Source organism: Panthera leo, chromosome D1, assembly GCF_018350215.1.
Source record: "Panthera leo isolate Ple1 chromosome D1, P.leo_Ple1_pat1.1, whole genome shotgun sequence".
Taxonomy (NCBI): Eukaryota; Metazoa; Chordata; class Mammalia; order Carnivora; family Felidae; genus Panthera; species Panthera leo.
The window spans coordinates 103,987,877-104,004,177 of NC_056688.1; the positions used below are offsets into that span (position 1 = coordinate 103,987,877).

At 44.2% G+C, this 16,301-nt stretch overlaps 2 protein-coding genes across 3 annotated transcripts in view; one reads left to right on the forward strand and one right to left on the reverse strand.

Moving 5' to 3' along the window:
• The window catches only part of PATL1 (PAT1 homolog 1, processing body mRNA decay factor), a 31,667-nt gene extending 17,762 nt beyond the window's left edge, over positions 1 to 13,905 (reverse strand). The window contains exons 1-7 of one of the 2 annotated variants that reach the window (XM_042904176.1): positions 13,174 to 13,905; positions 11,157 to 11,268; positions 3,601 to 3,818; positions 3,229 to 3,309; positions 2,392 to 2,586; positions 1,357 to 1,458; positions 97 to 186 (exon numbers count right to left, since the gene is read on the reverse strand). In XM_042904176.1, coding sequence (XP_042760110.1) covers positions 97 to 186; positions 1,357 to 1,458; positions 2,392 to 2,586; positions 3,229 to 3,309; positions 3,601 to 3,818; positions 11,157 to 11,268; positions 13,174 to 13,188 — 813 coding nt within the window. In that variant the 5' untranslated portion in view covers positions 13,189 to 13,905. Of the gene's footprint in view, positions 1 to 96; positions 187 to 1,356; positions 1,459 to 2,391; positions 2,587 to 3,228; positions 3,310 to 3,600; positions 3,819 to 11,156; positions 11,269 to 11,390; positions 12,325 to 13,173 lie in introns of those variants that run through there. The other variant, XM_042904175.1, reaches the window with a different exon arrangement.
• The window catches only part of LOC122201354 (olfactory receptor 10V1-like), a 63,680-nt gene continuing 60,081 nt past the window's right edge, over positions 12,703 to 16,301 (forward strand). The window contains exon 1 of the mRNA XM_042907216.1: positions 12,703 to 12,763. The gene's annotated coding sequence lies outside the window, so the exon portion shown is untranslated. The remainder of the gene's footprint in view (positions 12,764 to 16,301) is intronic.

Sequence of the window (16,301 nt, forward strand, 5' to 3'; positions counted from 1 at the left end):
GCAGTCGAGACTGATTAATGGCAAAGAGGGACATCATCTAGTGAATGTCAAGAAAGTAAGAGAGCTCTTCGTGAGCTGGGCTAATCATTGCCTTACCTGTGCTCCTCCCAGAAGCTGTGCTCTCTGGAGGGGGCTGAGGACAGGAGGAACACTAGGAGGGAAAGGGTGACCCAGCAGGGAAGAGTTCTAAGGGGGGAAAAAAAAAGACAAAAAGTTATATGCTTTCTGTGAAACAGGTAAATCAATATAACAAAGAATTCGGCAGGAATGCTGAATAAACTTGGATATAAAAATGCTCAAACTGTATAGTCAAGCTACCCATGGAAGGAATACAAAAGAGAGCAATGCTAGAAATCAGAAAGCACGATGGGGCAGCTGGGTGGCTCAGCTGGTCAAGCATCCGACTTCAGCTCAGGTCATGATCTTGCAATACATGAGTTGGAACCCCAGGTGGGGCTCTGTGCTGACACCCAGAGCCTGGAGCCGCTTCGGATTCTGTGTCTCCCTCTCTCTCTCTCTGCCCCTCCCCACTCATGCTCTGTCTCTCTCAAAAATAAACAAACATTAGGGGCGCCTGGGTGGCTCAGTCGGGTGAGCGTCCGACTTCAGCTCAGGTCATGATCTCACAGTTCGTGGGCTCAAGCCCCGCATCAGGCTCCGTGCTGACCGCTTGCTCAGAGCCTAGAGCCTGCTTCAGATTCTGTGTCTCCTTCTCTCTCTGCCCCTCCCCCGCTCACGCTTTTGTCTGTTTCTCAAAAATAAATAAATGTAAAAAAATAAAAATAAAAAAATAAACAAACATTAAAAATAAAAATAAAGGGGCGCCTGGTGGCTCAGTTGGTTGGGCATCCGACTTTGGCTCAGGTCATGATCTCACGGTCCGTGAGTTCGAGCCCTGCATCGGGCTCTCTGCTGACAGCTCAAAGCCTGGAGCCTGCTTTGGATTCTGTGAATTTGTGATTCTGCTTTGGACTCTGCTCCTCCCCTGCTCATGCTCTGTCTCAAAAAAAAAAAAAAAAAAAAAAAAAAATTAAAAAAAATTTATAAAAAAAATAAAAATAAAAATAAAAAGAAATCACGAAGCACGACACTCATGTAACTTGAAAAAGGAAGTGACTTTGAAAAAGGATAGGGACTGAAATAGCAGGCCAGGCCAAGTTTGGACTTTCAAAGATACAAAAAAGTTCAGGTAGGAAACAACGCGATGAACCAGGTCTACTTACCTGGGGACCGTAAGATCTAGAAATTCAAGCACGGAGATTATGAAAAGCGTGCATTATTTAGGAGCTACCTATATATGAGTAGCACTCAGAAACTACATGCTGCGTGCTTTCACGAGATTGTAGAAGGACATACCGGGACACTGCAGAGCTGGTTTGGGGACGCCCTCTCACTGTAGGGAGCAGGATAGCGCGGTGGCATCGGGGGCCGGACATGGACAGGCTTCGGACACAGGATCTATCAGGACAAACATATACACAACTACACTCAATGAAGTCAGTTTTTCCTCCACCTACACCCCCTCCCCTCAAGTACCGGTAGACACGCGAACTTAATGCAAAGCCCTACTTCTAAGCAAATTGCTATGGCTGTGGGTTCACAGAAGAACCTTTGGTTACTTCCTCTCATAAACATCAAGCAACGTGCCACTTGCAACTGAAGATTTAGCTAATTCTCCAGTTATCCCCACCCTTCCATGCTATCTGAGGGAGGTACCAGCAGATATTCTGACTTGCAAATTCTCTGCAAGAGGATATATTTTGGTAGCAGCGAGGGAGAAGGAATGATAAGAAAGCTGGAGGATTAACTAAGTCCTATTCTGAAGCCCCTGTGATATGGCCGCCATGCTCAGCTCTTTTGTGATACATTGTGACTCCACCGTTTCATAGGATACTGAGCCTAACTAGGCCATACCAACACCACCCTCCCCCCATACCTTCCAAATTGGCCTTCCTTTTCAGCTGCTGGTTTCAGGTGGAGGAAAGTCTATGGAACAGGACTGCACAGGCTCTAGGGAAAGCAGGGATATCTTAAAGGTAAAAAGGGATGTGGACAATGCTGTGTGTTCCCACTCCCCCCAGCTTTCAGTTACCTCTCTGCCAATGTTTTGGGCAGCCAGCAAAACACTCTGAAAAGGATATAGATGCTAAATGTGCTTAACTACCCTTTTTCTCCCCCACTTAATAGGCAGCAGCACCAGGAGCAGCACCAGGAAAGGGCATTAGGGAATGTGTCTCTTGTTTGTACTAACTTCTCCTCTAATTGGCTACTTCTCTTTCTACTCTAATGCCTACCCCAAACGTCCACCCTCCTCCCGGCATCGCCATTTTCCCAAATAATTTTGCCCAGATTCCCAATATCCTGGGCTGAGTGCCTGTTAATGAGAGGTACCTGTTGGCTGAAGCTGGGTACAGCCATCTGCTTAGGTGGGGTGCCTATGGGGACGGCTCTAACAGGAGGGCTCCCGATGACAGGTGACGTGGACCGCCGCGGCAAAGCACGCTCAGAAAGGTCCCGATCATCTTCTGGGCCCTGTGGGGGCCTCTGAGGCAGGGCATATTCTAATACAGACACTGTAGGCATTTCCTAATTAAGGAAATAGTTAAAAAAAAAAAAAAAAAAGAGCGCGAGAGAGAGAGAGAGAAGAGAAAATTAGCTGATAGCCAACTTAAAATGTTTTAATAATCCATACAGATGCCAAAAACATCTTGAGAAATTATTTTTAAGTTTGATTTCTATTTCACATCCAGTAACATTCACTCTTTGGTATACAGTCAGTCCTCTGAATTTTGAGAAATGCACGGAGTCATGGATCTACCACCACAATCACGAAGCACAGTAGTTTTGTCACCTCCAAACTTCTGTTGTATTGTCCCTTAGTTGATCCCTCCCAACACCCCCAACCACTGGCAAACACTGATCTGTTCTCCATCCCCACAGTTTTGCCTAGAAATGACTGAAGTAATCGAATCGTAAGCTAACAAATTTGAGTTCTAATGGCTCCCTTTCAACCTTTTCAAACTAAAGCACGGTAAAGTGAGCACAGCCACGGAGGCTGAGAAGTGTATGATCAACAGAGACAGCTCCGAGTGCTAGGTTGAGTAATCAGCATCATAACAGCACAGGACACACATCTGTACGTTGTTTCGGTAAGGAAAGGGTGACAACAGGAGCCAACCTGGAATCTGCAGATGCTAGGAATTTGTGTAAAGAGAAAACGCTTAATACCTGAGTTAGCAGTGGTCCTCGGATTCGCCTCAGAACTTCAGATCCATCCCAGATGCTGGAATTGAGACTCCCTGGTTGGGGCTGACAAAAAAGGAAAACACATACACAAAGTCTGGAATGGTGTGGGCTTTCTGGGCATTTAACTGCTTTTGGTGAACAAGGTCCCAAGAGAGTCTCAACTGCTTGAGGATACGAAATCACAGCGTTCCAGAATATACATTATTCCCTACCTTCGACTGCTACGGTCAGGAACTACGTTACCAATTTTTAAGGTACAGGTAAGTCTCTTGGGATGAAACAATATGGCAAAGCTCAATACTTCATCTCAATCACCAGTCTGCTATAGTTCTCAAATCACAGTAGCTTACTCACTTGCAGGACTGGCCTGGTCTGCACTGCCCTCATGATAGCTGGATCTTCTAGCTCATTCTCAATCACCATCTTACTGAGCCTTTCTGCCAGATTCTCTTCATGGTCACCCAGCAAGTCCATCTCATCCCTTTCTCCATTGCCCGTTTGTTCATTAACTGCCGCTGGGAGCTTCTCTTCCAGTTCAGCCAGGCGCTCATGTGCTTCCTGCCAGTCATCATCTAGAAGGAAATCGTAAGGAAGAAACACAGTTCGTACTGGGACTAAAAAGTTTCATGAAATTCTTCTGGGAACCAAATGAACAATTCTAACTTCAGAAGACAGTAAATGTCCACTTAGAGACATGAACTACGGTTTAAACTGAGAGGTACATAAGAGTGGGCTTTTCACTAAGGACAAATAACATCATACCAGCAACAAAGTTCGAGCACTTAGAGTAATAGTTGAATACGTTATCAGTGGCATCCAAACTCTATTCCGAAAACAATTTCTAAACTGGTGATAGGGATGTACATGACATCCTGCTGGTTTTGACATTCTATGACATTTCAGGCAAAAAAGGAAAGTTAAAACTCACTGCATTAGCCTATGCTTTCTTTTAGGTTATAACTGCCATCCTCTTTACAAGCTCTCAAATCCATTCATTTCATTCGATTAATATTCATTGAGCACCTATTAATGCGGTTAAGTACGGTTTTAGGCACATGGGACAGATCAGTGTATAAAACAAAGACCCAGCCCTCCTGCAGCACTCCTTCAGGGAGGGAAGAGACAGAACAGACAATAAATGTATTGATTAAGTACATTCAACACTATATCAGAAAATGAAGCCCTGTAGGAGTGTAGAGGAAAAGCAGCAGTTTGAAAACATTAAAGAGGGTAGTCACAGGTACCTGTCATTGTGAGAGTGACGTCTGAGCAAAGATTCAAGAGTAAGGTAGTTAGCCATATGGATAGCTGGGAGAAGAGTGTTCCAGACAGAGGGACAGTCCGTAGGAAGGACTTAAGATGACTGATGATTCTGAGAGACAGCAAGGACTGTGTTTGGATTAGAATGATCAAGGGGAAAGAGCTGAGAGGAAAAAAATGAGGCCAGATAGGCAGCAGGAAGGAGCTCCTTCTGGGCCTTTTGGGCCACTCTGACTGAAAGGGGGGAGGGGTGACCCTGGAGGTTTTGATGTGGCTTGACTTTTTGAAAGAGATACTCTGGCTGCTGTACTGAGAACACATTGGGGATTTGCGGGGTGGGCGGGGAAAGGAGCGGAAATATTGGAAGCCTGGAGGCCTACCAGGTGACTACTGCACACGTCAGGGCAAAGGTGATGGTGACTTGGACCTGGGTCCCGTCCTCTTCCATTTTAACAACGTCTCTGCTATTCCTGGACACTATACAGTCTGTGGCACTGGCACTAGGTTTTCTTCTCTTTTTATGCCCACACAGCATTATTTTTGAGTCCTGCTGCAGCACAGACACAAATTTTCAGAACCCTTCACCCTTCTCTATAAACTAGACCCTGTTTCCATCACTCGGTCTCCAATGCTCCTCAACCTCATCCCTCCATTCTGCTTCCACCGTAAAAGCTCTATTCACTATTATGTTCTTTTCAGTACTAAAATTCAGGTTATCTTTCCCCTCCTCATGGAAGCTTTCCCTAAACAATCTTTTCGTCTTAATGCTGCCTTCACCTCATCTAAACATGGAAGACTTTCAAACACAAAAAACTCACGTATTCATATACATCTTCTTACTTTAGTTTTTGTTTTTATGTCCCATAAAATTCAACAGAAAGGGTAACAGGTAATTCTCTTTATAACTAACATTAGAAACACAGGATTCTGCAAGTGTCCTCCATGGCAATCCTTCCACATGACTTTTCTTTACACCTCATTAAAAGAAAGAGGGAAGGAAGAACTAAAGGCACTATAACAAGAAAAAACAAAGGTGCCTGATATACAATAAGGGTATAATAAATGGTAGCCACTTAAAAAAAAAAAAGATTTAGTTAGATTTACTGATAATTTTCTGAGGGGCTCATGTTAAAATTATCTTTTTTTTCCCTCTGCTTACAAAGAAAATACATGTTTATTAAAAAATTTAAACATTGGGGCGCCTGGGTCATTGGGATGCCTGGATGGCTCAGTCAGTTAAGTGTCTGACTTCGGCTCAGGTCATGATGTTGCGGTCTATGAGTTCGAGCCTCGCATCGGGATCTGGGTTGACAGTTCAGAGCCTGGAGCCTGCTTCAGATTCTGTGTCTCCCCCTCTCTCTGCCTCTCCCCACTCACACTCTGTCTCTCTCTCTCTCTCTCTCAAAAATGAATAAAGATCGGGGCGCCTGGGTGGCGCAGTCGGTTGGGCGTCCGACTTCAGCCAGGTCACGATCTCGCGGTCTGTGAGTTCGAGCCCCGCGTCAGGCTCTGGGCTGATGGCTCGGAGCCTGGAGCCTGTTTCGGATTCTGTGTCTCCCTCTCTCTCTGCCCCTCCCCCATTCATGCTCTGTCTCTCTCTGTCCCAAAAATAAATAAAAAACGTTGAAAAAAAAATTAAAAAAAAAAAAAAAAAAAAAAAAATGAATAAAGATCTAAAGTAAATAAATAATTGAAACATCACACAAATCTGTTACTTTTATAGAGTTCCCCAGAACTCTACAGGTACGTTAAGTTTTTTAGATGCAAACTATAAAGTTTAACTTGTTTCTTTGTATTTTTTTTATTAAAAATTTGTTTTAATGTTTATTTATTTTTGAGATAGAGACAGAGAGAGAGAGAGAGAGAGAGAGACAGAGCATGAGCAGGGGATGGGCAGAGAGAGAGGGAGACACAGAATCCCAAGCAGGCTCCAAGCACTAAGCTGTCAGCACAGAGACCAACACGGGGCCCAAACTCACAAGCCATGAGATCACGACCGGGGCCAAAGTTGGATGCTTAACGGACTGAGCCACCCAGGTGTACCTTGTTTCTTTGTATTTAAGCAATACATCCTGTACAGCTTTTCATGCACACACACATGTATATGACTACTGATAATATTAGCTCATTCTTTTTAACACCTGTATAAGATTCTATCCTATTGATATACTAATTTAATTGATTGCTTGCTGATGGAAATTTGGATTATTTGCAAATTTTCAATGTAACAATTAACACTGTAATGAGTGTTACACAGATCTTAATATCTTAGTATACGTGCTGCTGAAGGGGGCACCACAGATCTTAACGTCTTACGCAAATATTTACTAAGTCGGCAGCAAAGTCCCTTGTAGGGTCAGATTATAAACATTTAAAATTTGCTATTTTTATTATATAACAATGCATCACCTAACACTAGTGATGCAAAAAGCAAGGGAAGGGAGACTTCCAGATGTACAATTTGGTATGATCAGAACCACTGTCTAGCCTTTGAGCACTGTGGTATATCTGAATATACTACTTGTGGTAAAGAAAAAAATTCACTTTAGATGAAAATTATAGTATTATCAGTTACCCAGAAAAATATTCTTAAAGATGAATGTAATTAAAAATCAGTTGCGACATTAATATTTGTGTCATCTTTGCTAAGGAAGAGTAAGCTGAGCAAGTTTTTAAAGGATTGTTTTTTGCAATGTTACTAACTCGGGGATGCCAAAAGATGAGGACTCTATACAATCCTCAGTTGGGGGATTTTTTTTAACATTTATCTCCCCAGTTTAAGAAGCTAATTTGTTAGCAGACAGATCCTAATGCAGAAGAATTCTAACTTGAGTTGTTTTCATTCACCACCTCCCATACTCATGTTTACTAGGATTACCAGATCCTACCAAAGACAAACAGTGTATTTGTCCTTAATAATACATTTTAAAAGCACTGGTTAAATAGCCATATTCTGTGAGAATGGCTTTGTTGTGAATGGACTGTCACTGTTTCAAACATGTAAATAAAGAAATCTATGCCACAGAATACTGTCATCTTTATTTTGGATCTTCCTTGCTCTTGTGAAAAGTCAAGTGAAGCAATATGTCAAGAGATCACATGCCCTTACTAGAAGAGGATACCTCACTCATATCTTTTTCAAATGACCTAAAAATAAAGTTACGTATATATGCCAACACTTGACCTCAATCTACAATGGTCAAAATCATAAAGGCTAGGCAAAAGAATACCAGAGAAATGAAGAAAAAAGAAGTATCTGTTTTCTGTTAACTAATTAATCTATACCCAGATGTGGGTTACTGAATTCCGGGCTGCGTCTGTCTCTGGAATATTTTTGAATAAAAACAAAATGAAAAGGAAATACAGGTGAGTTAATGTTAAGGCAACTTAAGTCCCTAAAGATTTTAACAGCTATCAATTAAAGGGAAGTGGAAAGAATGGGGAGCCTTTCCAAGTAGAGGCAGGAGATTCCCAAAGATTCCTCACCAACTTTAAACCTAACTGGTAGTTTACACTGATTGCATTTATAGTTACTTAACCTCTCTCACACTTTGCTTCCTCATTTGTTCAAATGAACAAGGTTCTTGTGAGGATTAATAATATATATACACAACATTTATAGTGGTGCCCAGCAGACAATAAGTACTTTGTAAGTGTCAACTTTTATTTTTAGAGGATGAGTTAAGATTACTGTGGCCATTTACTGCTTTAAGACGATGTAAATATTTTTCCATGCAGAAGACAAGCACTAGTTTCTTAGGGAAAGGTGACATCAGAGCATTTGCAGCCAGTGACTTAAAATAACTACTGTACTAACAAGTATCATTCAAGACACTCACTCCTTGAGTTAAAAACCATCAACCCATAACATATGTCAGAGGTCTGACATTTTACCTCCTGGTTTAAATTCTTAAATTTTTTTTCTTAATTTTTATTTAGTTTACAGGGAGAGAGATTGATTGATTGAGACAGAAAGTGAACAGGGGAGGGGCAAAGAGAAGGAGACATAGAATCCATAACAGGCTGCAGGCTCTGAGCTGTCAGTACAGAGCCCCATGCAGGGCTCGAACCACTAGCAGTGAGATCATGACCTGAGCCAAAGTTGGATGCTTAACCGACTGAGCCACCCAGGCGCCCCTCCTAGTTTAAATTCTTTATACCACCTGTACAAGTGTATTAAACAAATCACAGGTTGACTTAGCAATTTTTTAAAATAAATCTGTGTAATATTTATATCAAGATATCATAAAGAATTATGATTTTAACTTTAATACAAATATATCATACTCCTACAGGAGAGGGCTCATATTTGGAAATCTCTTTTTCTAATGTTTATTTTGAGAGAGAGAGAGCGAGCGAGCACGCATGCATGCAAGCAGGGGAGGGGCGTAGAGAGAGAATCCCAAGCAAGCTCCGTGCCATCAGCACAGAGCCTGATGGAAGAGGTTTGCACTCACAAATTGTTGGATCATGACCTGGGCCGGAGTCAACAGTCAGATGCTAAACTGACTGGGCCACCCAAGCACCCCTAGAAATCTCTTCTCCATTATAAACTTTGATGAACAAGGAAAGTCTTTCTTAATCACTTATGCCCTCAGGTACAAACTGGGCTAACCATATGTTGCTATTTCCCTGCCTTTACTTTTTACTACCCGTTCTTTTACTGTGTAACCCTAGGGGCTTTTTCAACATGTGTGTGCTTTTCTTTTTTTCCATCATACAAAAAAATACAGTTCTGCACACTAAGGAAACATTTCCCTCAACTTGTGAGGAACGGAGAAGCAGAAAAAGATTGCCCACAGCACGCTGGAAGTCAACGAGAAGAGGCAAGATTATTTCTCTTCTGTCGGGGTTCAAAACTGAGGGCTTATTACTATGCTGTTTCATCTTAATGTAACATCTGTCAGTCAATTCCATCAACTTCATTTAATAGTGACGAATTTGCTGAAAAATGGTAACAATCAGTACAATACTTTAAAAGAAAAGGAGTTCCAGAAACAAGCACACAATGCTTGTAACTTCTATTGTGTTCTATAGGTTATACACTAAAGGAACTTCCACATACAATTTGCAATTCACATCAGTTCATTTGCAATTCTATCCTACCTCTCTTCTTCGGTGATCTCCATGGAGAGAGAACAGCATCTTTGACATTGTCCTTCTCTTGGCCGATCTCATCTCCTAAACTATGGCTATAATCCAAATGGTCTTTGGTTTCCTTCTGTAATCCGTCTTGCTTCTACCTTAGACACTTCTCTTGCTGCTCCTGATAGTGGCAGTTGTATATCTCTACTGAATTCTGTAAGCCTCGACTAACGAGCAAACTTTGTTATTTTTGCCAGTTAATTCAACGTAGTCTAAGTTTTAATCAACTCAAGCTACTTAGGTCACTGCAGAATGAGTCACCATTATCACACCTCTAAGATCTCTTATTTGTTTTTGATATTCAACATTTTAAGATTAGTCACTATTGCATAATTTCCTCTTGCTACTTAACTTTGAACAATGTTTGTTGCATAGACAGAAATGCTGATTCCAAAGAAATCACATATACTTACACATCCCAACAGAAACACTGTTATTGCTACTTTTCAACACCAACAGTTAAAGTAAAAATATTTGCACTCTTATTTATTTTTTTTTAAAGTATATTTTATTAGTACACTTGTTCTGAGATCTCTAATTCTCGAACTTTATCATATAAGCTTGCTCCCTAAGTCTCCCATTTTAGTAATTATAACTCTGAGCTATGTTACGTTTAGTTTGGCTCTTTAGTTTTTTACCCTTTTCCAATTCCTAGAATATATGTTCATATCCAGGGATGAGAAAATTTCATCTGTGCACAGCACTCTTCTAACTTATGAAGACTTCCTATCACCACAATTCTTGGAATAAAATGCTTCCTATTTTACTGAAGATACTATAAGGCAATAGCAGGGTCATGCAATATACCACTGGTTAATTGAATTTCATTGTATTTATTTTTAAAAGTTTATTTCTTTATTCTGAGAGGGAGAGCAGGCATGGGAGGGGCGGAAAGAAAGGGGGGGAAGGATAGGGAGAAGAGAGAGGGGGAGGAGGGGGAGCGGGAGAAAGAGAGAGAGAAAAAATCCCAAGCAGGCTCACACTGCCAGCACAGAGACTGATGCAGGGCTTGAACCCACGAAACGTGAGATCATGACCTGAGCTGAAATCATGAGTTGGACACCTAACTGCTGAGCCACCCAGGAGCCCCATGAATTTTAAAACATACACACTCAAGTCCAAGTTTTCTCTTAGTTAACTGGTTTTCCAAAAGTTACATGTTCCACAAATAAAAATTTCCTTCTTGTAGGATTATTTTAGATCTTCAGAAAATGCCTACTTGTCTAACCATTTGCATTCCTTTTAGCATCCAACCTACAGCTACAGGTAACGTAGCCAGAAGGGACAGGGCTCAGAGAACATCTGGTTTTATATATGAGGAAAAAAAAGAGGCCCAGGGAGTGGGGTAGATGCTTCCAGTGAGGACTGAACTATTCTGAGACCGAGAATGCAATATTTTGCCCAATTTGTGAAGGCAGTTACTCCTACTAAGATAAAGCACTTAAAAGAGAACATTTGAAAAGAGCAAGAGACCAAGATGACATTCTAAGAACATTGTCACTTACCAACTGCACCTGACCCAAACGTATCATCATTGAATTGATCAATCTCTTCATCTTCCTCTCCCAAGCCCTGAAAGGCATCTTCATCTTCGTCCAGAGGACAATCCTCTAAAGACTAAAAAAAGAGAAGAGATTAACTATTCATGAAATTCACACTCATGAGTAACAATTTGAAAAAGTCATTGAAAAAAAATGTTCATTTTATCTTCCCCATCATCAGAATAGCTTCATTATGACCTCTTGTAGAGACAGCATTTTTTCTATGCCCAATTTCCTTGACATTGGAAGATGTCAGCATCTTCTTTCAGTTTCTCTTGGCCCAAACACTCCGTTTCTCCATCAAGAATCTAGTAACGGTATTTCTTCGCATAACTAAGGAATTAGGCCCCCAACTTTCTTCACATCACTGGTTAGAGTAGTAATGACTGCTGAAGATGCACACTTTATTATTATTTTGCTTGAGTTTTACAAATATTTTTCAACATTAAGTATCAGGTTTCCCATATTCACGTCAAATTTGCAACCATATTTCATTATGCCCTTTTAAGGTTTTCTGTTCATTTTCCATCCTGTTTTCTGTAGGCCCAAACTCTGGTGATCAAACAGAAAGCTAAATTTTCAACCCCAATCAAGAGAACTCTGGAAAAGCTGTGATACGGTGAGTTCAAGTTCTGGCTCCATTCGTACAAGTGGTGCAAACTTGGGCAAGTCATATTCTAGTTAACGCAGTACATACCTCTAAAGTACCTATTGTGTCTCAGGCTCTGTGTTAGGCTCTAGGTGGTAACAAAGGGACAACACCTCAGTGAGGATAAAATGGGGCAGAGATTTGGCAAAGACTCTGGACTGCTCCACAGTGCTAGATATTCCCACAACCATGTAGGTCCGTTCCCTTTTAAATATTTCCCCCCTCCGCTACCGTTTTCAACGGACTTATTTTCCAAGTTTTCTTTTCTTTTGACAACTCTGCCTCCTGCATCTCAGCATCTCTCTCCATGTTTACATCAAGTCAGTTCATCTTGAACCCTTCCTATTGTGTATGTGTCCCCCAATGTCCAAAGACTCAGGATCACAGCACCACCTATCAACAGGCAGGTCTGTGACATACCTTGCCAGGCTACTTCTTCGCTAGGCTGTCCCCGAAGGAAAGGTTAGGCCAAAGGGCCATTCCACCCATCTTAAGCCCTCCCAAACTTACACAAAGCAGGCATACAACTGCCTCCACGTCACAAGCAACTCCCAGCTGCACGCCCTTCAAAATCACAAAGATCCACTTAGCCAAATCACTGCTTTTTTCAATTGTAGAGGCTCTCAGGGATCACCTAGAGCAGCCCTTTCAGTCTACAAATCTAGAAACTTTATGTCCAGAGACTGGGAGTTGCTCAAGGTCATACAGTGAGTTAGCGGTCGGGTTAGACTGTCGCTAACTTGACTGTCGCTACATTCCCGGGATGGTCACCAAACCCACGTCTCCCCCCACTCGCCCAGAAGGAACTTCTGCTGGACACGCCCCCTCCCAACTCGGGGAGCCCGCTTTGGTAAACAGTCTTCGGCCCCAGAAAAGGGCAAGTCCGGGCACCCCCTGACCCGCTGGTTGCCAGTGCGCACGGGTATGGAACTGGAGGGGAGGTGGTTCCGGGTCCAGGGCGGGAAACGTGTTTCTAGGCTTTCCCGGGAGACTCTTCCGCAAGCCGGTGGGTGCGACGCTCTCCCCTCCGCGGCTCCTTTAGGGGTGGGGGTTGGGGAATGGTCTGGATACAGTACTTAACGGGCCCTCGCCACCCCAAAACAGAGGCCAACTCTCCCGGCGGCAACGGATAGGACAGTCCCGCCCCCTGGAGCCTGCTCACCACCCTCGGATTAAACCCGCGACCCCAGGCCCCAAGCGCTCTACTCGGTCCCGGCTGTCCCGCCGCCAGCCCCCTCCTCCTCCAGGGGCGCGGGACGGACGCGCAGGGGGTGAGAGACGAAAAGGGGCGCAGGAGGGAGGGAGGGGTTACTTCCGGTCGCAAGAGCTCACCTCGTAGCGGAACATTCTTGGGGAGGGGGGGAGGGAGCGGGGAGGGGAGTGGGGGAGGGAGGGAAGAGGCGCTGACTCGCCGGGCTCCTCCGCGCGCGGGTCCTCCACCGGCTCGCGACCCCTGGCCGCCGCCGTACGCCGGAGCGTGCGTGGGAACGTGCACAGGCGCGCCTCGGGGAGGCCGGCCGCCCCGCTCGGCGCCCGGCGCGGCGGCTGCGCGGGGACAGATTTGGCGTCCCGCTTCCTAGTCTCAGCGGCGGGAAGGAGGTCCCGTGGAGAGCTACTGCGCACGCGCCGCCCGTCGGGGGCTTCCTCGCGAGCCGGGCTCGCAGCTCCGCCCCCGGCTGCCTTCCGCCCGCCCCGCGCTCAAGTCCGAGTCACGAGTTTTCCGTCACCGACGGGGCGGAGAAAACCCCTGTGATTGTCACAGGATATGGCTTTGAAGAGTCCCCGGTTTAGCCCGAGCTGGGAGAAATGGAGGTTCCCGGGCTGTTTTTCTAACGACCAGCACGATCTTCGGGGCTAGGGTGGGGCGGGCGGTCCTCGCGATATGCCCTGTGCGCGGAGCGGAGGGGGAAAAGACCGAAAAGCCCGGGTCATCGAAGGGGGCTGAATTCGTCGCTGCTTTGAGGGCCCCGTCACCCGCTGCCTCCGCAGCAGGTCAGGGCTGTGATTTATGAGTCTCGAGGTGATGACGGCGGCCGGTTTTTAAAAAGCGAAGGCATGTACCGGGTGGTTGAACCGGGGTGATATTTTTAGGCGCCAGGCGCCCCGGGCACGTGGAACGGGGGAGCCAGAAAGGGCAGCGGGGCCGTGGGTAGCAAGGTCACCGGGGCCGAGGAGCACCAGCCCGGCTGCGCCGCCGAGGGACACCACCTCCTGCGCGGATCGAGCCCAAAAAGGAGTTTTGTCCGGATCATAAGCCGCGACACCCTGGTTCCCGGAGTCTGGTGGCTTGCCGCCTCTGCTGGCACCGCCCGGGCCCTGTCGGCCCGCCCGTTGACCCGTTGAGCTCGCGGAACTCTCTCGTTTCCCGTAAGGACTAAACTTGAACCGCGAAGAATTAATCCCTGTGCGTTCCGCAACTCCTTTCTCCGCGTGTCTGACAATGCAGCCTCGCCTAAGGAATGGCATACGGTCAATTAATTCCTCACTTGTTAGGGTGATTGGATTAATCAGAGCCTGAGTCCTGGACGCTTTGGATTTGGAGACAAGAAGCTCTGGGTGGGGATCGGTGCTTTGTCACTCACTGGCTATCAGATTTAGGGCAAGTTACCTAAACATCTTTGAGCCTTAATTTCTTTGTAAAATGGGTTTAATGATACCTACCCCACTCGATAGTGGTTCGATGGCATGATGATGTTAATGCTACTGATAATGATTGAAATCTGTCTGGCACTCTGCTAGGTGCCATATATGGATTATCTCGTTAAATCCTTCCTATGCCAACCCCATGAGGTATTTATTATTAATTATTATTATTATTTTCTCTATCTTACAAGTGAGGAACTTGAGGATTAGAGATGTTAAATAATTTGCCCCAAATCACCCAATGGCAAGTGGCAAAGCTGGCAGCTGGGGTCTCTCTGATTCCAAAAATCCAGTGTCTGAATCACCGTGATAATTTAACAAAAGCAAATGCTTACATGGGGCAGGCCTGAACCTTAAGGAAAAGGAGCAGACGGAGGATAGGATGATAAGTGGGTTTCAAGCACACACTGAACATTGCTACAACACAGTACTAGGTAACAGCAAGTCTTAACGGTGACCAAAAGGAATTGGTACTATATAGACCAGGGGTTGGAAATGACTCTCTTGGCTGAACCAGGCCAGTTATCTACTGTTGTAAGTAAAGTTTTGTTGGAATAGTCACTTTCATTTATTTACATACTGTCTTTGGTTGCTTTAGGGCAACAAAGGTGGAGATGAGTACTTACAGTGGAGACCCATTTGGCCCGCAAAGCCTGCACGGTTTACTAACTGGCTCTATACAGAAAAGGTTGGCTGATCCTTGACGATGCAGATCATGTTTTCTGATCATTATGTTAGAAATCAGACATCAAGGGGTACTGGGGTGGCTCAGCTGGTTAAGCATCTGACTCGATTTACGAGCAGGTCACGATCTCACAGTATCCATTTCATGAGTTCAAGCCCCCACATGGGCTCTGCGCTGACAGCGTTGAGCTTGCTTGAGATTGTCCCTCTTTCTCTGCCTCGCCCATGCTCACATTCTGTCTCTTTCAAAATAAATAAACTTGAAAAAAAATCAGACTTTAAAAATAATACACCTCGGGGCGCGTGGGTGGCTCAGTCAGTTAAACATCTGACTCTTGATTTCGGTTCAGGTCATGATCTCACAGTTCTTGAGTTCGAGCCCGCATGGGGCTCTGTGCCGACAGTGCAGAGCCTGCTTAGGATCCTCTCTCTCTCTCAAAATAAATAGACTCAAAAAAATTAAAAATATACCTCTAGTTCATTCACTACTTAAGAAAATATGACAAGCAGAAAATATTTAGAACTTAATGATAAACATATAGCTTATCATGACTTTCAGGATATAGCTAAAGCAGTTTATATAAGAAAGTAGGAAAGCCTGAATATAAATGAATCGGGTAAGCTCAAAGAAAGTGGAAAAATAAGCAGTAATTAAAGAAACAGAAGACAAGGTGTCACTGAGATGGTTACCAAAATTACCCATTTTTTTCCCTCACATAACACCTATTTGTGAGGGGGATTAATGAGAGAGTTCCTTTAAGGGAATAATGCAATTTTTTTAGTTGTGTAATCCATTATTTTTTTTAAATAAAAAATTGTCTTAATGTTTTTATTTTTGAGAGAGAGAGAGAGAGAGAGAGAGAATATGAGTGGGGGAGGGGCAGAAAGAGAGGGAGACACAGAATTTGAAGCTGGCTCCAGGGTCTGAGCCATCAGCAAGAGCCCAGTGTGGGGCTCGAACTCACAAATTGTGACATCATGAGCTGAAATTGGACACTTAACTGGCTGAGCCACCCAGGTGCCCCTAGATCCATTGTTAAGATGGGAGGGATACAAGTTCCTTTCACAAGTGATTCTTAAGAAATAAGGTGTGATGCCTCTAGAGAGTATCCCATAAGTGGATGAAAGAGAAG